Source organism: Coregonus lavaretus (assembly GCF_964263955.1).
Source record: "Coregonus lavaretus genome assembly, chromosome: 2".
NCBI classification, from domain to species: domain Eukaryota; kingdom Metazoa; phylum Chordata; class Actinopteri; order Salmoniformes; family Salmonidae; genus Coregonus; species Coregonus lavaretus.
In genome coordinates this window covers 50,239,612-50,263,014 of record NC_139989.1, presented here as the reverse complement: position 1 = coordinate 50,263,014, position 23,403 = coordinate 50,239,612, and the positions used below count along the sequence as shown (strand labels likewise).

Here is a 23,403-nt window from a genome sequence, read left to right as displayed (position 1 = left end):
TGTGTGTCACAAGGGTACTGCAAAGAAAGAAAAGTAATCAAAGGTGTCATCAGGCTTGAATATCATTTAGATAGGCTTGCTGCTGGTTTGAAATTAATGTTGTCTTTATCGCTGTCCCCTTGCAGGAGAAGACAAAGGAGCTCGCTGTGATCCAACCAGAAAGGTGAGTAGCAGCCACTCCAACCTCAATCACTCAGCCTGCCCCAGAAATGCTAACAATGAACAGCAAAGATGACAACAGAGAGAAGAACAGTGGCAACCTGCTGCCTCTGACACTAACCCCCTTTCACCTTTAGTTTTTGCTATGAGTCATATACAGACTGTATGTAGAGCCAGGAGTCTTAGAATATGATGCTACTGCCTTCCACTACAGTCCAACAACAATGCTACTTGACGTTCTGGGAGGGGTGTGTAGTATACACAGATAGCATTGTCTCGTTGTCACATGTCTCAGTGACTTATTTACACAATAAGAAGCTGAGAAGGAGTCATGGTCTCTTGCTGTTCATACTTCTCTATATGCCACCCTTTGAAGTGTATGAAATCAAAATGATAGCTAATGATGATTTAAAGTTATGTAACTGTATTGTAGCGCACTGTATTCCAAAGCTGTGCTTTGGCTGCCTGCTGCAAAAGGAGAAGGGATTTTGTTGAATGAATGTTTAATTTCATATTTCACTCAACTGCACATGGAAATCAAATGTAATGGTTTAAATTAGCATTAATTCCAAGGGATAGAGACATGCTGTAAAATATGAGTCATTCACAAGCCACATTTAGTGCCATTCACCCAGGACAGGGCATTTGTTGGCTGTTGGACTGAACTCAGACCTGTCTATATGTCTCCCCTTGCAGGAGTTCCAGTGATGTCCAGCAGGAGCCAGAGGATGTGCAGCTGCTGAGCATGGAGGAGCTGATCCCAGGCCTGCGGCCGCTGGTGCTGTGGATGGCCAACTCCATTGAGCTGCTGCACTTCATCCAGCATGACGTTCCCCAGCTGCTGCCCTGGAGGCAGGAGGAAGAGGAGGAGGGCTCAGAGCCGGAGTCGGAGATGTGGTCCACTAGGACTGCCAGTGAGGAGGCCATGACGGTCCTGGAGGAGGTCATCATGTTCACCTTCCAGCAGTCTGTCTATTACCTCACCAAGGTCAGTGCATACAATCATACACTCCACAGGAGGTTGGTGGCACCTTAATTGAGAGGACGGGCTTGTGGTAATGGCTGGAGCGGAATCAGTGGAATGGTATCAAATACATCAAACACATGGTTTGATGCCATTCCATTTGCTCCGTTCCAGACATTATTATGAGACGTCCTCCCCTCAGCAGCCTCCACTGATACACTCACCTATAGATGACATGCATGCAACACGCACACAAACACAGACACGTGCCTAGCACACACACACACCGCACATGTACACAATAACATCCTTGACTATTTGCCCCAGAACACCTTGCACAGCCCAAATAGAAATACATATTTTGCCTGTGGACTACGTGAAGCAGGACGTGAGACTTTATAAACACCATTCTCCGTTTGCAGGTAGCATGCCAGACAATAAACCATAATAAGCCAGGGGAAACACGCACACTTTCTCTGGCTCTCTCAGTAAGAATAGCGCGTGAGATAGTGTCGTCTTTTCCAGTGGAATAAATGACTGCTTATCATCTTTTTAATATTCTGTAAATCCACTTCAAGGTTATTTCCAGTCTTTTGACCCTGCCAATGAAGCCACTCTAGCTGTTTAGATGAAATGTTTATAGAGAGCAACAAAAGGTCTATCCTGTTCAACAATGAGCCCCAGGAAGACACTCCCAGCCAGGGTTTACTGGAGTTTCCTATGTTTGGGCCCTATAACTAACTCTATGGCATTAACAGAGCACCATCACTGCCACAGTAACCCAGAGACCAGCAATAGACACCCAATAACACGGTCGACTGGAAACACCCGTTACCATGGCGACGGTGCCTGGCGATGACTGTTCCAGGATGGGAGGGAGCACCGGCATGGGTGGGAACAGGGAACAGGACTATGTGCTGCTGTTATTTTGGATACTCCGAGACCACCTCTTCCTGTCCCTAGATTTCCGTTTCAGGACAGAAACCATTGATAAAAGAAAACGTACACATGCCTGTCAACTATCCCTGATAACTAATGGGCTTCCTGTGTGTGGTGTAAGGAGAGGCGCTTTCTCACAATCTACTGCAGTTCTTATTTGATGTAGAGAATGAAAGCACAGTGGATGATAAACTCCAATTACATTTATTTCCACCAATAGTTACAGGCTCTAGTTAGACAGTCACCGCTGGAGCTCAGGGGAAAGCAGGCTTTGTTTTAGTGGTGGTTGGATGTGCAGTGGTCAGGGAAGCAGCTGTAGTCCAGTGGAGAAGCAGGGCAGAGTAGTGGCCTTTTCCAAAAGTCTGTTTCCTGCTCAGGAAGAGAGGGGCTGTCTTCACATAGACACACCACAGGGAGGAATGGGCGGAGTACTCACTGCACATTCCGGGGTCAAGTGAGAGATACAGGCCAAGTCAATACCTTAGATGAATTGTGACACTTTTTTTGTGCCAGTATGACCCTATTTCTGTCAACAAACTACTCAAGCTCACACCCAAAGCCATGAGTGTTCTCTCAGATATGGTACCACTATCTTCAAAATAAGGTTTTAACTGCATTTATATGCTAAAACAGTTGGACTTTTAATGCTGTACTGGAGAATACGATCCCCAGTTCCCTTCATTGGACCAGTCTCAGCTTAATAACTAACCAGCACCTGTAGCTCTGCGGAGCTGGCCTCTAATCTATCTAGTGACCTGTGGTTGAAGGAATGCATGCATGGTGATTGGGATTTAACAGGCAAGTCTTTATGATCTTTCAGAGGCTCTGAAGTGTCTGTCTTAGTCATGATGTGTGCCTGCTGACCTGGCTGGCTGAGGGGTGATGTCATGGACTAAAACAATGGCAGAGTGCTGTGTCAGAGGAGGAGCAGGTGGGAGGAGGGAGGAGGAGGAGGAGGGAGGAGGAGAAGGGGGAGGAGGGAAGAGGAGGAGGAGGAGGAGGAGGAGGAGGAGGAGGAGGAGGAGGGGGAAGAGAAGGCAGAGGGAGGAGGAGGAGCCCAGGACCTCTACACTGTGACAAATTTGGCTTCCTCTTGTTTGGGTCTTTCTCGCTTTTGGTGGAAGCAAGAATGTGCCAGTTTAACATTTATTTTGTTGAAACATAACACAAAGGTTTTGTTTATGTTAAACCTTTTACCAGATTGTGGTCTGCCAGGGCCCAAATTGGTCAGTGGTCATAGCAGAAAGAGTAGTGGAGCTGTACATGTTTCAGTGTCACCTCGTTTCCCCACTCCCCTTTCCCCTCACACAGAGCCTTGTGTGTGCGTGTGTGTGTGTGTGTGTGTGTTGGGAAACAGGTTTTCCTGCTTGGTTTCCTGCTCTGCGAAAGCCTTCCTCTCCCTTGACCAGTACATGGGTCGTTCCACGAAATGAGCGCCTTTTGATATTTTAAGTAGCAATCGGACACAAATATTACAGTATATTAAATGAAGTTCCCTGTGCATCCTCTGTGACTTCTAGGAATATTTGAACCCACTTAACCCCAACATTTATCCAAGTTTTCACCATCATTGTAAACCCTTAGTTATTTTGTTGTTTGACAAAGTCATTTCTGAAGATCATTATTTATTTCATGTGATTAGTGATTCATTTTAAGCATGCTAGTAGATACCCATAGACTTCCAGTCATTGCGCTAACGCTAGTTAGCATTGGCTTGCGAAACTACCTCAAACTTCCTTCATACTGGACACAGAGACATACAAATAGTATCCACAAGTTCATCTGACTCTAGGGGAGTAGATAAAGGGCCTCATTGCCAGTATCCCTTTAAGGTCAACCCTGTTACATGAACTGAACTCTCGTTTTAAGATGGTGAAACTATTCCTTTTTCAAAACAAAAGTCTAAAAAAACTAACAGTCAAATCATAATGTAAAAGCAGGTGAGCTGGTTGTACTCTTTTTGGCAATTTTCTGGTGTTATGTGGTGGAAAACTGAGCAGGTCGAGCATAACATGTCAAACCGGTTACACCTAGATAGACAGGCTAGACATGTTTTAACAATTTTCATTTTTTAGTGAAGCTTGCATTCAATTGCCCCTCCCTGTTGCGCGAACAAGCTTCGATTCCCCCTGTCACAAGGGGATTTCTGGATGATTTAAGATGAAGCCGTCAACCCTGTTACGGTCAACCCTGTTACTTTATTTGGCACTTAATAGGCAGTTACTATAGTCAATTTTTTATTTAACCTCTTGAGATGGGAAAACATGTTTTTTTAGAACATGTACTCTTTATGACGGAATGCTAAAAGTAGGTGAAATATAACATTTTAGTTTTTTCCACCAAGTTACACTACTGTTGCAACGCCAGGGTTGTGGTTTCGATTCCCACGGGGGGCCAGTATGAAAAATGTATGCACTCACTAACTGTAAGTCGCTCTGGATAAGAGCGTCTGCTAAATGACTAAAATGTAAATGTAATGTACTCAAAAGACACCTAATTGGTGGAACAACCAACCATGACACAAAACACTCTTTCTCCTCAGTTGTAGGAGAAGTTCATTCTCATGCCTATTACTCACTGGTATTAACATTCCTTAGTAGTCAACAGCATGGGCTATTATCAGCTAGTTTCTGATACCTGGTATTTATTATCATGGGAATTATCAGGAGGCTGTAAGGGTTGAATCACTTGGAAACATTTGCGTTTCTGTCAGGATTGGCCAGTGGCACCAGTGTTATCAATGTGATTCCCAGGACTGTGTATGGTGCACTTTTAACAATGGTGAGTGTCAAGACTGGACAGTCTCAGGCCCATGGCTATCAGGCCCCTGGCTATCAGGCCCCTGGCTATCTCCGTTTGGAGGGGAAGTGTGTCTGTCCCTGCCTGGCTTCCTTTAACTTCTCCTCCTTGGGCTCTGACTGCGTTCTAATTGGCTCAGGGAGCTTAGGGTCAGTGGGCATAGCCCTGTTGACTAAGTCACTGATTCCACTGCAGTTTTACTGAATCTGTCAACAAATTCCAGCATGTTGATGAAGGTTTATTTTATATTGAGTATGGTTGATAAAGTGAGCACAGCTGACAAAACGTCCCTTTTTAAGAGCAATATATTATGAGTGAGTGCAGTATACTTTCAGCATTAGTGGTACTGGGGACAGTAGCTGTGACTGTAAGGTTCCTCTCTCTCCTCAGAGAGGTGCTGTGCTAGACTATGGAACAGTGAGGTACAGTAATTTAGCTGTGACTAACACCTCTAACATGCCTCTCTCTGTCCTCAGAGTATGTACTCGGCACTGCCAGGCCTGCTGGATGGGAACCCGTTCTCGGAGAGCGGGCAGCTGCGTGTGCCCGAGGGCGTGAGCGGCATCCTGGATGTCCTGAAGGAGGCGCTGTCTCTGCTCAACGCCTTCCAGGTGCACTCTGACATCAGCTCGCAGCTCTGCGCCTACCTCTTCTTCTTCACCAACGCATCCCTCTTCAACGCACTCATGGAGAAAGGTGAGACCTCCAACATGCTCTGTTTCTCATCCATGGGGTTTTGTAGGATCAAATCTTAAACTCCTCGAAGTCCTATCTCACATGTATCCTCATAAAATACATACTGTATGTGTTAATGGGCTACTTCGGGATTTTGACTTTCCCCAGAGTCAGATGAACCTGTCGATACCATTTTTATGTCTCTGTGTCCACTATGAAGGAAGTTAGAGGTAGTTTAGCAAGCCAATGCTAACTAGCGTTATCGCAATGACTGGAAGTCTATGGGTATCTGCTAGCATGCTGCATCTTATAGAAGTTTTATTATACTCAATAGCTATGATAGAAATTAACTGAGCATACATACTGTATATCTGAGTGGTGTTCTGTTCTGCAGGCTCTGGAGGTGGGTTCTACCAGTGGTCTAGAGGGGTCCAGATCAGGGCCAACCTGGACCTGCTGATGGACTGGATACAGGGGATGGGCCTGGGGGACCTGGCTGTGGAGTTCTTCCAGAAGCTCTCTGCTGCTGTCAATCTGCTGGCCACGCCCAAGGAGAACCTCCTACAGGTCAGAGGGAACTTCACTTCCTGTTTTGGTTTGGTCTGCTGGGTCAGAGCACTAAATAACACTGTAGCCAAGATGTCCAAATCAGTCTGAGTATATAGTGTATCAGAATGGTATTTTACAGTGTATTAGACTGTACATCACCAAGTGTCTTAGTTCATTATTGGCATAATAGTCTCGGTTAACCCAAAAGTAAAATCTTGCTTAATTTTGGTTAGCTGCGTGATTTACTTCTGGGTCTATATGTGTTAGAAATTGAGAATTCCGGCAGTTTGCGAAGTCTCCACCCTCGCAAAAAGAAACTCTCAACCAAAGCCCCCAACCGCCCCCCCTCCCCCCCTTGGGCACACGCGCAAATCACTTGAAGCCAAGCAGTTTAAGCATCGCCTTCGCCCAATCCTGATACATCCATATAACCAGAACTACTGCAGTTCGTTATCACACGCATCACATTCAGTCCCGGCAGATTCTTGGGTCTACATGCAGAATCTGCCTACGGGAGATTATTGGCATACAGAAGAACATGCCTAGAATGGAAAACCTTTGTGAAGTATTTTGGAAAACCTGACAAAACATTGAAAACATTAATGAATCATCACTGAAACTCTGTTTCCCTACATTTTGTCGCTAACTAGGTTTTACTCTTAGAAATGCATGTTGCCTTTGATGGAGGTGATACTGTTGAAGTAGTTATAAGATGATAACATTGCAAGTATAGTTTGAATGGGCCATTGAGGGGTGAGAGATGTTGTTTGTTCACTGCCACACTAGCTGTGAGAATAGGTGTGTGTACACAGGCTTTTGGTTTTACACCTCTATAGCACCTTACTAAAACATTCCCCTGCCCTGGCCAGTTATCAGATCTGGAAAAATACTGCAGGCTTCAGGTACGGTAGTACGATACACACTTCTGATGTTGTGAGAACAGTTAGGCTAAGTATTATTGTCTTAATATTATCAGTGTGATCCAGATGTAATGGTAAAGCAATGAAGCAATGGGGTGTTAATGACAACATTTCGTCCACTATAGCAATTCTGAATGTATCCATTGAAGACCACAGGTGTTTTTCAACGTATGGAACACATCGAAAATGTTAGAGAGCTGAAAGCGTTTTACACTGACTGATGTCAGCTGAATGAAACTCACACCTGCCACCACATGCCATCATTATAAAAGCCTGACAGAGCTGTGGCAAAGGGAAAATAATGCTTGGAAAGAATTGAACATTTTTCCACCAAATTGTACTCTACATCTCGTATTATGCAATGACTTCTCATCTATTGATGAAGAAAATACACATTTTGCCAAGATAGGCATTCCTTGCACCAATAACTTAAACAAATAGACATAATAATAATTCAGAATTAGGTGGGGGCTTATATTTATCCTGTTTCACACATACAAGTGTGTATTATACACGTGTGAATTGGAAATGTGTTTTTTGCATATCCCAACTCCCCCTGGGACATCCTCGGACAGTGGGGTCACAGCCAGGGTCACTGTATGTATGTTTAAATCCCATGTTGTTGATGCCTGTGGCTTTAAGCTGTGTGCCACTGAGTAGTTAATTAAGCAATAAGGCACGAGGGGGTGTGGTATATGGCCAATATACCACAGCTAAGGGATGTTCTTATGTACGACGCAACGCGGAGTGCCTGGATACAGCCCTTAGCCGTGGTATATTGGCCATATACCACAAACCCCAGAGGTGCCTTATTGCTATTATAAACTGGTTACCAACGTAATTAGAGCAGTAAAAATAAATGTTTTGTCATACCTGTGGTATACGGTCTGATATACCATGGCTGTCAGCCAATCAGCATTCAGGGCTCGACCACCCAGTTTATAATCCTACCTTAAGCATGCCATTCTCTCTGTAATCCACTGAAAGGAGGATCCTGTTTACTCTTTGTACCAGGGCCGTAACATATCTGGTGGTGGTTCAGTTAGTTAATACTGTGGGCTAGTTAGAGACATAAAGACAGAGACCACCATATAGGACAACCCAGCTAAGTGGAGGAACAAAGGTTAACACACACACACACACACACACACACACACACACACACACACACACACACACACACACACACACACACATATCCTGTTTCTGGTCAAGTTTATGACACCTGAGAAGATAAGGGCGATGGGGAGAAACTTGTTGCCAGTCCTTGTGTGACACAAGGCTGGCTTTAGCCCGGTCTCCTTCAAAGACAATCACTAAGAGACTGAGTGACCTCTGCCATGACATGCCCACGCTATGTCTCATCCTATGAATGGACAGGAGCTGCAGGAAGGCTGTGGACACGTCATGTTCTTGTAATGTTTTTCCGGGTTAGTACATGAGAAAATCACCTCCTACTCATCCCAATTACAGCACTGTTGTTGTTGTTGTGGATAGTTGTGGGTTTTATCTTAAAACCACAGTTTGCGATGCCCTAAAGCATCACATTCAGTCAGAAAGTTGTATTTTCTCCTGCAGCTGCTCTCATAATGAATTTACACCCAGAGTTTATAGTATCTTAATCTGATCTTATTTTGATGGAACCAGGAATGGAGAAAGGAGCATTTTGAGGCTCAGAGCAACCAGACTGACAGTGTAGCATTTCACTCTTCAATCCCCAGCCATAAGGGGCTAATACAGTATGAGACAACACCTGTTCTCAATATCTAACCAGAAGGTATCCATGGTAACAGCCCCAAAACAGCTCCCCAGTAGTAGAACCAGTCTCCCCTCAGTCAAAGGCTGCCTCTCTCCTCTATTCGTGGGGACGGTTGCTAGGAAGCTGGTGGTTTTGTGTCTGGATCACTCCCATGGCACCAGGTCAGATGTTGTGGTTGGTAAAACGAAGCACACACCCTCGTCATATTCTCAGTTTTCCATCTGAGGTTCTGGGCTCAAGGGAGTGAGGGACAACCCGTTGGCTCCATGGTAAATTACCAGTGATGTGGCATGGTTTTGTTATGGCTGTGCTCTCTCAGTCTCCAGTAATTTACTGATGATACAAAGTTAAAAAGATGGAGTCAGTGATGTTATGCCACTTATGACTGGGATACACCAAGTCAGATACTAGAGACAGAAAAGGTAGACTTAAAAGAATGTTAAAGATAAGTCACTATTGCTTATAAACATCCCCATAACTCCTCCTTCTGGCCAGCCTCTGTGTTTTGACCATGTCATGCGACAAAGAGGGTGTGTTCATTGGAGGAATGAAGGCATACAAGGCAAGGGTAAATATGGTCTGATATATTCTACACAATGCCTGTCAGCATACCAATAACACCTCGAAGCAAATGATGTCATCTTGAAATGACTCACCTATGTCCTTCTGGTTAGTTACTGAGTAATTAAAACACCTCAGCTCTCCAAGGTGTGTACGAGTGAATGAGGAAATAGGTGAAGGTTAAGTCTCTTGTGTGTTTATTCCCAGTAACCAGAGAGGGGTCAACTGAAAGGATAACTAACACCTGATTGTTCATAGTCATAGAACACATACAGTAATCTAGACGCTGTAATTAGCACTTCTTCTGATGACATCTGACATTTGATGTTTATGACTCAGGAATGTTTAGTCATATAGATGGGAAATGTGACATTCAGGAACACTTCCACAATCAAGCATTTGAACATTTATCCCTTGTGTGTGTGTGTGTGTGTGTGTGTGTGTGTGTGTGTGTGTGTGTGTGTGTGTGTGTGTGTGTGTGTGTGTGTGTGTGTATATGAGTATTGATCTTATTATTAGTACAGACAGTGACAGAGGTTGGCATGACAATTATTACTTTCAGTCCTAGATTTATTTTCCCAACAAATTCAGCACCACATAATCTGTCATTGGAATGACACAAATGCGCAATTACAGTACATGGATAGATTTGTGGTTTGAAATATTTTGTACACATAGCTTTGTGTGGAAATAATAATAATTATTTCCACACTGGGAAAATGCTACCCTGTAATGTTTTGTTTCACTAACAACAATGACATCAAACAGCTCTGTCAGCTCTTGCATTTAAATTATGCTATGTTTACTCTTTTGTGAAATATGCAATCATATTCCTTGTATCATGGTCCTTGTGCCTGTAAATTGATATTGTTGTAACGTGTGAGTGTGATATATATATATATGTGTGTGTGTGTGTGTGTGTGTGTGTTACAGGCGTCATGGAGCTCTCTGAGGACTGAGTTCATGCCTCTGAACCCAGCCCAACTGCACCACATGCTGAGGGAGTATAACCCAGGCAGGGCCTGTCCTGCAGACTGGAACCCCTCAGCAGATGAGGCAGAGGCTGCCCTCAGGACCAGTGAGTGGCACACAGACACAGCAGAGTCACGGCTGGTAGACAAACAGACACACAGACACAGCAGAGTCACGGCTGGTAGCCAAACAGGCACACAGACACAGCAGAGTCACGGCTGGTAGCCAAACAGGCACACAGACACAGCAGAGTCACGGCTGGTAGCCAAACAGGCACACAGACACAGCAGAGTCACGGCTGGTAGCCAAACAGGCACACAGACACAGCAGAGTCACGGCTGGTAGCCAAACAGGCACACAGACACAGCAGAGTCACGGCTGGTAGCCAAACAGACACAGCAGAGTCACGGCTGGTAGCCAAACAGGCACACAGACACGTTCACGTGTATACACCATATGCCTAAACAAACACACGTGTTTCTTGGACACAAACAAATTCACATAGCCTATGTAGTCTGTACGCTTGTGTAAACACACTCACTCTGCCATGATTAAATCAGATCAGACTGTCGCCCTCCCATGCCCTGATAGGGTTAGTAACTAGAGGCCTGTTCCCTGTCGTGTCTGAGAGTGGCTGAGTGTGTTCCCCAGAATAATCCTGTCTGCTTGTTACAGTCTAACTCTAAATTGGAGGTTCGAGAGGAGAACCCTGTCCAGCCCAATCAGTCTCACCACAGAGTTAACTCTCAAATCCACCCCTCTCAATATAGGACTTGGCACCTGTCTCCCCTCTCTGTCCCTGTCACCTAACCTCTTCTGTGTGAATGGCCCAACCCCTGCTGGTACCCCCCAGGGGGCACTTTATCTTGTCTAAGAGGCCATGACTGTCTTTCTTAAATTGGAGATGCTAATCTAAAGTATTAACCTACAAATCCGGTTTAATTAAGTAAATGAAGTAAAAGGAAATAAAAGTGTGTACACAGTGAGAAAGCTCTTCCAGAGCTTCTGTTGTAATCTTTTCTGAGTCACGTCTTCTGTCTTTAATGATGACCTGTATTTCCCTCCTCATCTAGCTGACATCCTGGAGAGTTTTGACAACCACCCTCCCCTTATCCTGCCTAGCAACACCTTCCACCTGGAGTTGGGTAAACCAATCATGGAGCCAGCTCTGTTTGAGCAGCTCGGCCGTCTGCAGGACTTCATCCGTAGTCTCCCCACCAGTCAAACAACACAGCAGGTAACCACCTATCTGACCTTCTGTCTGTGTGTACCCAGACTTTACAACTATACAATCTAATGAGAGGCCAATGGCAGTCGGTGGTGCTCAGTAAATGAGACATTTTAACTTTTATGTTTTTCCATCTCTGTTTTATTGACTTCTCCCTCCCTTCAGGCACTCAGTGGGACAGCTACAGACGCCAAGTCTGCGACCTCGCCCTCTGTCACAGTGGTGGTCCCTGACCCAGTTCCCTGCCCCTCGCTCAGGGCAGAGGTGGACTCTGAGAGCCCTGCGGTGCCCCCTAAGGCCCGGGGGTCTCATGGTGACCTGAGCTGCTGCCTAGCAGAGGCAGAGCTGACCCACAAGCTGAAGAGTCTGGAGCGGCAGAACGCCCTACCTGGGAGTGGCCAGGCTGACCTGGGCTGCCACAAGAGCCTGGCCCTGGACCCCTCCTGCCTGCTGACGCCCCCCAACACCCCCCAGGGCATGGAGCTGTCTCAGTCTGAGCTGGAGGCAGACCTGCAGGAGGGAGCAGCATGGCAGCACAGGAAAGGTAACACAGAGGGCTATGGCATAGTCAGGCTACATACAGAGCATCCAGTTACAATACAAACAACTCTGGTTGATAGAAAATAAGCATAAAAAGCCATGTGGCAGCTGAAGTGTGTTATTGACCAATGATAACAGAGGATTGATGATGCTGTAACAGTGGGTGGCACATACATAGCAATCCTAAAAGAAACTGATACTGTCTCAATCACCTTGGATGAATTACGAAGACAAAGAATAACAGAGGATCCCTTCATGGCCTTTCCCTCACTCTGCAGGTTTTGATTAAAGTGATGTAAAACTCCTGTCACAGCAAATACAGCCACCTCGGCTCACACTGTGGCTCATGTACCTAACCCCTGGAGTTAGGTCGCTAGTGCCTCCCTCGTAATATAAACCCACCAATGATTGACAGGCTCTATTAAAGGAAGAATTTGGCTGCTTGACCCAGGAGACCTTGGTGCGTATTTGTTCCCAGTGGCTCCAGGTTGACACAAGGTGCTTGATATGAAAGGAGGAGGACGAGGTGGAGGAAAGCTCTCATCCTCCCTTCATCTCTTTAACTCTATTGACTTTGGACATAAACTGTAGGTCGTTGGAGGAATAAAGAGCTGTTCTGGCTGTGTAATGATCATGTTCTCCCTGTAGGGTGGATTCCATGTGTAGAGGAAAGGCCATTTCCTCCTCAGGCCTATTGTTTTTTGAAGCTCTGCTCATGAGGTCATCTGTAGGAGTGGATGGGAGGGGAAAGTGAGCGGAGTGCTCTCTGGTTCTGATTTATTCTGTGGTGGAGGAGTTAGGGTGAGAAATGGGAGGAAAGGACTAAACATCTTATTGCATAACTGGGAGGGCAACTTCCAGGGTTAACTTCCAGGGTTACCTTCCAGGGATAACAATGACGTCCCCCTCCCTAAAGCAGGTCAGCTTTCTCTAACAATGTCTCAAACAATGTGTAAGACTTTAACACTTTTATATAAGTCCTATAACAGCCATACTCAACAGCCGGACCGTGCGGATCAGGACCCAGAACAGGCTCAATACAGACCGTCGGTCCCGACAGAATTTACATTTTAATTGTATTTAGGAACTCAGCTGGGCTTTCAACTTACTGCTGTTGAGAGTTGTAATTGTAGAATGCACAAGTGCAATTTCGAAATTTGGTAGTGCATGGGCAGTTTTCTTCTTGTTATGTCATTCACTGACAGACCTTAGAGAAGTATTTATAACCTGTCAGAAATGTCCAGTTAATTACTACTAGCCCATGTTAGCTAGATGGGTAAATTAGTTATCATGGCCAGATTATGTGCCCAGGGGCCTCAACCCCAGCGGCACCCATTGATTTTTTTCAGTTACTCAGGTATCATATGAACACACAGAAATGTCAAAATGTGTAGAGTATCAAGAAATTAGCTTTAAAATGTCAAAATGTATAGAATTGCAGGAAATGAGGTTTAAACTGACAATAATTTCTCTCCGCCAGCAAGATTGGTGTAAACAATTTAAACAGTTTGGGGTCGCATGGGTTTTCTAGGTGGTAAATGACAATACCTATCTGGACCTTTGCCACCTAGCAAATGTGTGTGACCGCCTGACATTCTCAAATAGTAGTCTAGTACCCCTGTCCTATACATTGAATTTTCTCAAGTGATACAATCATTGAGTCAAACACCTAGTAAAAGAGAGTGAGTCTATAAGTTTGATGCCACTTTATCTAAAACATTGTGAGAATCCTGAATTTCAGATACCACAGTCCCAGGTCATATCCAAGCAACAGGTTAGATAATGAAAGCCCTTTAAACCAATATAATCTAATAGCAGTCCATGGCCTTTCCTGTTGATTAACAACAGCTAATTCCCTCATGTCTTAATCAGAGACAAACGCTCTGTGTAACATGTGATTGTGTGTAAGTGCTTACCATGTGCTTAAAGCTGCCAGACCCCATGTGTGGTTTTGTATAAATAGGGCTTTACTAAAGCTTCCATTTTGTTGATCATGATCGGAACTCATTACGATCAATGGCCCTTGTATTTATACAGGCTCTATCGTTTAACAATTTGTCATAAACCTAAGATATTGTTATGAAAATAATGTACTATTGAACATTACCCACTTTCACAGAAATATTCTCTAATCATGTCATTTCCCTGGTTATGACATTGACCAAAGCTTCCCACCATGTATTATTGTGGCCTCCCAGTCCCATAGTGTTCCTGCTCTCTGCTCAACCTCGGTGGTTTGGGGCGCTAATGGTAACCTACCGCTATTTTGGTAGCATTGCTAATCCTTTAATCTGTACCAAGAATTACAGAGAGGTGGTGATGTCAGGAGAGAAAAGAGCAGTGGCTGACCCGTCATGGGAATTTACAGTTGGGTTGGTGCGTGGAATCTTAATCGGGACAGGCATTGTTCCGGGCAGGTCCTGCATGGGGGGCAGATGGGCTCGGGCTGGGTGTTAGTGGGGGAGACCAGGGGGAGAGCAGGGGGAGAGCAGGGGAGAGCAGTGGGAGACCAGGGGGGAGCAGGGGGAGACCAGGGTAGAGCAGGGGGAGAGCAGGGGGAGACCAGGGGACACCAGGGGAGACCAGGGGACACCAGGGGAGAGCAGGGGGAGACCAGGGGAGAGCAGGGGGAGGGGGTGTGAAAGTGTAGGGCATGCTGGTGGTACTGTTGCAGGTAGCTAGGTTGTTGTGACAGGCTAAATACACCACAGACAGGGAGCACTGGACCAGCCTGCGAAAGAGCTTTCCCAAGGCCCAAAGGCTTTACATGTGGAGCTTGTTCTCAGTGGGGTACACACTCTGTATGGTTCTCATTACAACGTCTAGGCATTTAGTGGATGCCCCACAGTTTTATAGCACTCAGACTTGACATGATTTTTATATGGAGTCCAAATACAACATCTGTGTTCAATATCAGTTGTAGTTATGTGTATGTTGAGGAGGTCAAACCAACTGTGTCCCTCTGGAGAAGCTCAGTGGAACCTCCAGTCTTTGATCCATATATTCCTATTGGTAAAAATAATAATCCTTATAACACTAATCCTGCTGGACTTCAAAACAATCCCAGTATTGTGAACAGCTCTTTCACATGACATGACATGACATGACATGACATAAAGACAGACAGACAGAGACACACACACACACACACACACACACACACACACACACACACACACACACGCACATGAAGAAGGTACTGTAGAGGGGAAACCAAAGGGGAACCAGACACTACTTTCATGTTTGCCACAGTGATATGATTTCATTCTAATTTCATTAAAAGGAGGACCACAATAACAGGAAACCTAGAACTTTAAGCAGAGTTAAGGTGGGATTGGATACTGTGTCTAATGTGGGGTGTTATTGTGTGTGTCTCCTCAGCAGGCAGCTGCACAAGGGAATGTTCTGAGAGAAGGAATGGGAACGTGGAGGAAGATAATGTGGAGGAAGAGGAAGTGTTTACTGTGGAGCTACACAGAGGACCTCACGGTCTAGGCCTGGCACTGGTGGATGGAATGGTGGGTGAAATCCTTGTCTTGTTGTCTTTATTCCTCCACCTCCTCCTTCACCCGTCTCATCTTCCTGTTTGTTTCTCTACCTCCCTTTCTTATTTTTCTTCTGCACAGGGAAATCAATGAAACTTGAAAAAGCTCAAACATTCTGTCTGTGCCTGGTTGTACAAAGTGACAGCCTTGTCGATGCGAGGGGCATGTGACTCTTATTTGGTCATGTGACTTATGACGTCCTGATATAAGGCATTGCATGGCTGTTCAAGCCTCATAGTCACAGGCTAATCGGATTAGCCTTTAAACTTAAAGGATTTAGAACATATGCTACCTATCTGATCAAATTCAATGTGCTTATTGAAAGAATAGTAATTTTGTAGTAGCAGGATCAGATCTGAACCCACATGCTGAATATCAACAGCATTCATAAGCCCATGGTTCAACGGATATGGTGTAAATCCTTGTTAGTTAAAGGTAACACATTTCCCATGATTAACTGTGTTACATCATCATGCATCAAAGTCAGGGAAATCTAGCTTTAAATGAATGGTGAGTTGAACTGTGTCATAGATCTCAAGTACAGATAGCAAGAAGAGTTGTTGAGCCTATGTGGGTCTTCATGTGGGTCTTCATGTGGGTCTTCATGTGGGTCTTCATGTGGGTCTTCATGTGGGTCTTCATGTGGGTCATCATGTGGGTCTTCATGTGGGTCTTCATGTGGGTCTTCATGTGGGTCATCGTGTGTGTGCAGTGTTGGGGAATAGTGAACTAGATGTAGTTCAACTAGTAATTTAGCCCATAAGAAATAAGAAAGATCAGGAAACTATTTATATATTTTTTGACATGTATTTAACCCCTTATTTTAGGCACTAAACTATCTCCATATATACTTCCATTAATTTTTTTAACCAGACCTTCAGACAAGTCTTGTGAGGCTTGTGGGCGTCTTAGAGCAAAACAACCGACGTGTACATGTTTGTGAGAGACTCACCTTTCCACCGAGGGGTCATTAGTGTGTAGCCCAAACTGTTCGGACGCTACAGACAGAAGTTGGCAGAAGAGGCTGTAGCGACTTCAGATAAGTCAGTTCGGACGCTTTAGACGTTTTCGTGAGAAGACTGATTTTCGGGATGTCTCATGGTCTGACAAACACCGCTCCAGCTCTGCCACCTTTCACTGCAGATGTGGAAGGGCGATATCGGCAGATGCGGTGGATTGAGACGCAGACCATTTTGTATTATGTTAATTCGATTTCTGCCGGGCCGAAGGGTTAACTACATTTTGCAGTAGCTTGGTGGTAGTTTAACTAAATTAAAATCTAGGTTTTCAGTAGTTAATTACCTTTTTGCCATGTAGCGGTGTAGCTAACTACTGGAACTACACACTACTTTTTTGCAAAAAAATAAAATATGGGTGAAGTAGCAATCATTTCCTTTCTTTTTCAGCATCAGACCTGCTTAATTCTCACTTGGAACATCGTTTTTGTGTTCAATAAACTAAATTACACATTCTGTTAACATATGACCCCAAAGTTATCTGTTCTTGGAATTTTCTATGACATTTCAGATTTACATATGATAATTTTTAACAAAGTAGTTTGGATGTAGTAAACTAGTTTTTCTAAGTAACTTTAGTTAAGTAAACTATATTTTTCTTAAGGGTAGCTTTAGTGTAGCTTAACTTCTTCCAGTGTGAAGTAAATGGTAGCTTGGTAAACTATATTTTCAGAGTAGCTTCCCCAATACTGTGTGTGTGTCTGTGTGTATGTGTGTGTTTGTGTGGTTATGTTATGTAGGTGTGCGCTTAAGCTTGGGTTTACTAGCAGGTGCATAGCATGTGGTAAATGTGTTGACCTCCTTTTGAAGTAAGCCATGAACCAGTAAGCTAATTTATAAGAACCAGTAGACTCCTCTAAAGCATATTAGGCAGCTGCAATGGTTATTATTAACCTTATTTCAATGTCTGCCTTTGGCTTCAAATTATACTAAAGTGCTGTTTTCATCATTTAATTCATAACAGAAACGTGTCTGGTCTGAAACCCTCTACTCATGGACATGCATGCAAGTGTGCTGCTGTGGAGAATTCTATAACATGTGGTGCCCCCTGTAGGGTAGAGATTAAACAGCAGAGATGTTGCTGTAATTTAGGCACAGCGTGTCCTCAGACCCAACCTCAATGTTACATCATCTTGTGTCCTGTGTAGAAAACGCCTCTGAAGATGACTGGGATCTATATCAAGTCAGTGGTGCCAGAGTCCCCAGCCGCCCAGTGCCAGAAGCTGAGGTTGGGAGATCGTATCCTGGCTGTGAACGGTATCAGTCTGGTGGGCATGGAATACCACATGTAAGTAGTGCAACATGGAGACTGGTCTTTACTACCCTGTGTTGATAAAGAAGCTGTAATACAATACTTGATATTATTTAGATAATAGGAGTTATAAAACAGAACATAGAATAGTTTAATCTCCTCCCTCTGTTTAACACACTCTCTGATGTTATCTCTCTCTTTCTGTCCCCTTCACAGTGGTAGAGAGCTCATTCGTTCATCTGGAGATGCCCTCAGATTGCTGGTGGCCAAAATCGAGTCCAAATCAATAGGGAAGAGCTCAGTGATCAAGTGCTGAGTGGAAGGAAGGTTTCACTGGAGTCTTCCCCAAGTGACATTTGACCCTCAGTAGGGAGCTTAACCTCTTCTTTATTTATCCAACTAAGGACCTTAGTTGTCTGTCAGTACTTTACAAGACGTGTTCCTCAACCAAAGGATAAAATACATTTGAAAGTTTAGTTTGTTTTGGTGAATAATCACTCCTCACTGAGTATTTTAAATGAAGCTTTACTGTACATAGAATGAACAGGAGGACACTCAAAGCAAACTGAATCCACTATTGCTCAAGTCTTCTCTGAAGCACCATTACATGTTTATCAACATAATGGTCCAGACAGCTTCCCAAAACAGTGTTTTTCTGTTGCCCCCTTTTCTTTTCAGCATGTGAATAAATCTGCATGGTGAGCTGTCCTTTGTACCCAGAAAACACTGTGGGTTTGGGAGAGTAGAAAATAACAGCGGTTAAGGCAGTTGTTGCTAGCAGGATTGAGCTTTTTCAGTGTCTTCGAGGCCACTATCTACTGACTGCTAATGGCTAGTGCACAGCATTCTGTCTGAAGATTGCTCAGCTTTACAAACGCCAAAACTCATAAGAACTTATGCAAATATAAAAATGTTATAAAACTGTACATTATAATGTATTTTTGGGGTAAAAACAATGACCCATTCTTATGTCATAGTGGCTTTATACTTTGGATATTTACTGAAGTGCTATTAGTGAAATACTTTCTGAAACACTACAGTATAGTGAAAGGTTGTCACAGACTCTATGGTTATCTATAAGGCATTTCAGTGGAGCTCAGTGATTATCTAATATAGATGCCTGGACACAATTACCCATGGTATCAAAGCCTTACTGTTAAACCTCTCCTCTGACTTTTTCCATGTGGTGACAGTGACACTATAACTTATGACTGTTTATGAAATGTTTATGAACATAAATGACTCTTTATGACAGTTTTAAGTCAACTTCTGTTTTTTAATGCCAGGGTAACAGTGTTAAGTCTTCAATTTAATTGACGACAAATAAAATAGTATTCCATTTTCTAATATTTATATTGTCCAGTATTTTTTAACATATTTAATAAATGTTATTTAGATTTTAAAACAAAATGAGAGCTCCAAAATTCCTGAGTTATTCCCCAATCCCTACATCCTCAGACTGTACAGCCTGCATCCCCAGATGGTTGAACACTCTACGGCGTGGGGCGTAACAAGGCCAAATAAAGCAACGGCACACTTTGGGGTGAATAAGGAATCCAGCTGTTGACCAAGTGCTTTTAAACAGGGGGAGGTAGCAGGGAACCAAGGGTGTGTCTCACTCAGGGCAGGCACGCTTTAGTGGGCCACCAGAAGAGCCACCATTTATAGTGCCCTGTGGTTTCCACTAGAGCAGCACTTTCCACTACACCACTCAATTTGATACACCCCAGGGTTCTCCACTGTGCCCTGAGGCCCATAGTAAAATGGTTGTTATGGCGTTAAAAAGGCAATCTCACACTTTGCATACTTCATGCTTGCAGGTAAACACAAAACTATGTCAGAAGCTGCTGATTGTGAGGAGTGTTCTGCCCAAGTCATCCATTTTCTTCCATTTTCTTCCCTGGTATAACCCTGACATTAGTGCACTTTTAATTATCAGATAAATCATTAGCTAAACACAGCCAATTATTAACTGTAATTGCTTCATGGTGCTAGTCACACAAAGAGAAATCTGTACATCAAAAAAGTGCTGATATAGTAAGTTATACAGCTGATACAGTAACTAATACAGGTCACCTACATAGGCCTTGATGCAAAGTAGTCCTCCCCAATCTGAGGTTGCTTACAATCAAAGTAGTGGTCACAGTTGAGGATGGGGCAGTCAGTGAACTCTAGCCTGTAGTCATAGAACAGTGAAGCCTGGCTGGGTGAGTCCTCTGGGCCTCCAGAGAAGCCACACTCCCCCAGAGAGCTGTCTGGTGGTAGGAAGGACTCCTGGGAGGGAACTCTGGTTCTGAACACCTGCAGGCTGGTGGTCTGGATCCCAACCCGCTCCTCGATCACCCTGATCAGGCTGGACACCCTGGTTCTGCTGGGGAAACCACCTCAAAGCTCCCTGGATGGGCTCCTCCGTACTCAGCATAAACATAAATAGCTGACATGTATTTTCAATGGGAGTTAATTTGAGTGTGGGATTTAAAAAAAAGTTAACCTGTCTGGGTGATGTACTGTAGCATGAGTATTTCTGTGTGTATAGATACTGTATGTCTGAGTGCTTGTTTCTGCAGTATGTACTGTATGTGCATGTCTTACATGTCTCAGGAGGTGGTGGGCTGACAGTTAGGGCAGGGCTGTAGCTTCTCTCTACTGATCTCCAAACAACAGGGAACAGCATCCTCCTCTCCCTCATCCTTACCCTCCACTCTTTCAAATAGAATGATAAAACATTCATAGAAACCAATAGAAACATGTTCAAACATCCACACTAGAATCCTGATTTTGCTATACCTTACTCTATGTAGTTGGTTGCTCATGTCCCTGTAATCGATCTCCACATCGTTGCCTCTCCTCAGTAGCTGAGACAGCAGATACAGCTGAAATTGCAGACACAGAATTCCCAATTCTGTCATACCTAAGGATGTAAGGGATTTTGAATTTTAACTTTTTACACCAGAGACATTCTACAGAAATTGTCCTAACCCCACAAAAGGAGTTGAGTTATTGGTCTCCTAAAATGATTTTGTGATGACTTGTACACAACCCACTGGGCACATGCTGGTTGAATCAACGTTGTTTCGACGTCATGTCAATTAAATGACGTTGAACCAACGTGGAATAGACATTGAATGTGACATTGAAAAGACGAAGAAATGGAAAAGGCAGGATTGTAGTTATTATAGGTCCATTATAAAGTGCCATCTCTCCAGACAGTGATTCTTAGATCAATGATGATGCTATCGCTCCAGTGAATCAACCATTAAATGGCTCTATCCACAGAGGCATTAGCCAAGAGTTAAATAAAGGTTAAATAAAATAAATAAATAAATAAAAGAGGCCTGAATGCTGGATTTAAGGCTGACTGTGCTCCTTGGTTCTCCTTGGCTCCAACTTTCTGAAGGATTAATATTTTCTTCTGAACTAATGTACAGTATACTCAATGTCTGGGGCCTGAAGGACAAAAGGAACATTGTTCTGTTTTTGTTTCCCAGGATGAGCTGTTATCTGTGGGAGGTGAGAGGGCCACTTACAAGCTCTCCAGGAAATGAACAAGTGCTTGCATTCTAAGCAGTCTGAATCAGAACATTGACCATAAGCACTTATATATCTTCAATAAAAACCCACACAGTCAGTGGCATTGAGATAGGACTGACTCAGGAGTCTCATAAAACGGTTTGTAATTGCTTTCCCCAGTGGTTTTATTTATGTTACATTTAAAGGAGCTGAGAGCCAGTTACATTTGACTTAACTTTTCAAGGGGTCTACAGTGGAAAGAATCATCGCAACATTTCCAAATGGAACTCACTGAAACATGCTAGAGTGAACTTCTAGCATTGAAAATAGTATTTGGACTCATTATGAGGTAATCCTTTGACATACCTTAATTGCAGCCATGAGCCCCAGATGAAAGCTTTGAGACAGATTTCCCAGCTGATATTGGTTCATTTGGCTGGGAATGAGGGTGTAACAGACTAGAGTAGGGATGGATTACCCAGCTCACAGTCCTCGGGGCCGATGGTACCAGTGCTGTCTGTGTCACACAGGCTGAACAGCTCCACTGCCTGGTCCTGGTACTCCTGGAGCCAGAGAGTCATGTGATCCAGGAACCGCTCATACTCCGCCTGGTCGAACCTAAAGGCCTGGCAGGTTCTCTCTAAGGCGGCTTTAGGGGATGAAACACAAAACCATTATCACAGTGCTATGTTGCATAACACGTTCAGGCTAGGTTCTCACAAGGTGCATTTGAGAGTCCTCACAATGCTACTACGCATTATGTATAAGGCTCATGATGTATATTTGAGTATTATATGTTGCACCATACCATGTTCTTCTCATCTTTGGTCAGTATAATAGCCCTCTTCTTTATGCCCTGGTTGATCAGTTTTCCAAGGCATGAGGCAGTACTGGGCTCTGTGTTTGGATCTGTGGTGGGCTCAGTGCTGGTCTTCAGTGTCTCACTCTGGGCTCTGAAGACAGACAGAAATGAGTTACGGTGGTTCCAAAATATTTCCTTTTTACAGTACAATGACAGAGTTGTGATTCAACAAACCTTTTCATTTAGATACAGACTCGACATTGAGCGAAATAGAACGGGAAATGAAGACTGACATAATGGGAAATGAAGATTGACAAAGGGCAAACCAGGGTTTGCGATGTCTCATCCTTCCTCCCTATCTAAAACAATGAGGGCAGGAAACAACATAGTGGTGACTAGTTAAACACCAAGAGCCTGAGTGTGCTGGTTACTGCTCTCCCAGTTTTCCTTTCAGTCCCTGCCCTGAGAGAGAGAGCTCTGCTGGGGTGGGGTTGGAGAAGGCAGCCCCCCCCCCCCCCCCCCCCCCCCCAGACACAGGAAATTCCATCTGGAGACTGGGGTGCCCGGTGTAGAACTCCTCAGGGGGACACGTCAGCTCTGGGTCTGGGGTGCAGCTCACTGTAGACCTAACCCTCCCAGCAGATATCCAGACCAGGCCTGGGGCAGAGGGCACCTATGAGTCCCACAGACAGCGGCCGTGAGTGGGGTATGAGGGGTGGTGAGCAACAGCAGATGGAAGACTAATAACTTTGAACTATATGAGTCAGCCCTGCAATGCAGTGTCCAGTCAGGAAACTGAGCAAGAGTAAAACAGCAATATCTCTGCTCAGAAGCAATAAAGCACCAGCGGATACCAACAGCAATACAGACGTTACTAGACTAAAAGATCAACTGGCTGTTATACTGGATACAGAATGGTCAGGCCATAACTTTTACGTTATCTCCTGGAACATTTTTACCAGTCCTCCATAGAAAACATCGCCTCATAACCTCTAACCTATTAAACTTTTTACCCCAATGTATGACAATCTATAATATGTAATGCATACTGTCTAATGTTGGCCCAGCGTCGTCCAGGGTAGGGGAGGGAATGGCCGGCAGGGATGTAGCTCAGTTGGTAGAGCATGGCATTTGTAATGCCAGGGTTGTGGGTTCGATTCCAGTATTTAAAAAAATTTAAAAAAATGTATGCACTCACTAACTGTAAGTCGCT

The 23,403-nt window shown here is 44.2% G+C and overlaps 1 protein-coding gene across 2 annotated transcripts in view; it reads left to right on the top strand.

Annotated features, from left to right (window-relative positions):
* Positions 1-20,567, top strand: part of radil2a (Ras association and DIL domains 2a) — a 28,611-nt gene extending 8,044 nt beyond the window's left edge. The window contains exons 6-15 of one of the 2 annotated variants that reach the window (XM_084142761.1): positions 126-163; positions 856-1,147; positions 5,338-5,557; positions 5,931-6,103; positions 10,259-10,403; positions 11,371-11,534; positions 11,691-12,069; positions 15,450-15,583; positions 17,775-17,914; positions 18,095-20,567. In XM_084142761.1, the coding sequence (XP_083998887.1) occupies positions 126-163; positions 856-1,147; positions 5,338-5,557; positions 5,931-6,103; positions 10,259-10,403; positions 11,371-11,534; positions 11,691-12,069; positions 15,450-15,583; positions 17,775-17,914; positions 18,095-18,194 (1,785 nt within the window). In that variant the 3' untranslated portion in view covers positions 18,195-20,567. Of the gene's footprint in view, positions 1-125; positions 164-855; positions 1,148-5,337; positions 5,558-5,930; positions 6,104-10,258; positions 10,404-11,370; positions 11,535-11,690; positions 12,070-15,446; positions 15,584-17,774; positions 17,915-18,094 lie in introns of both variants that reach the window. The other variant, XM_084142760.1, reaches the window with a different exon arrangement.
* The last annotated feature ends 2,836 nt before the right edge of the window (positions 20,568-23,403 follow it).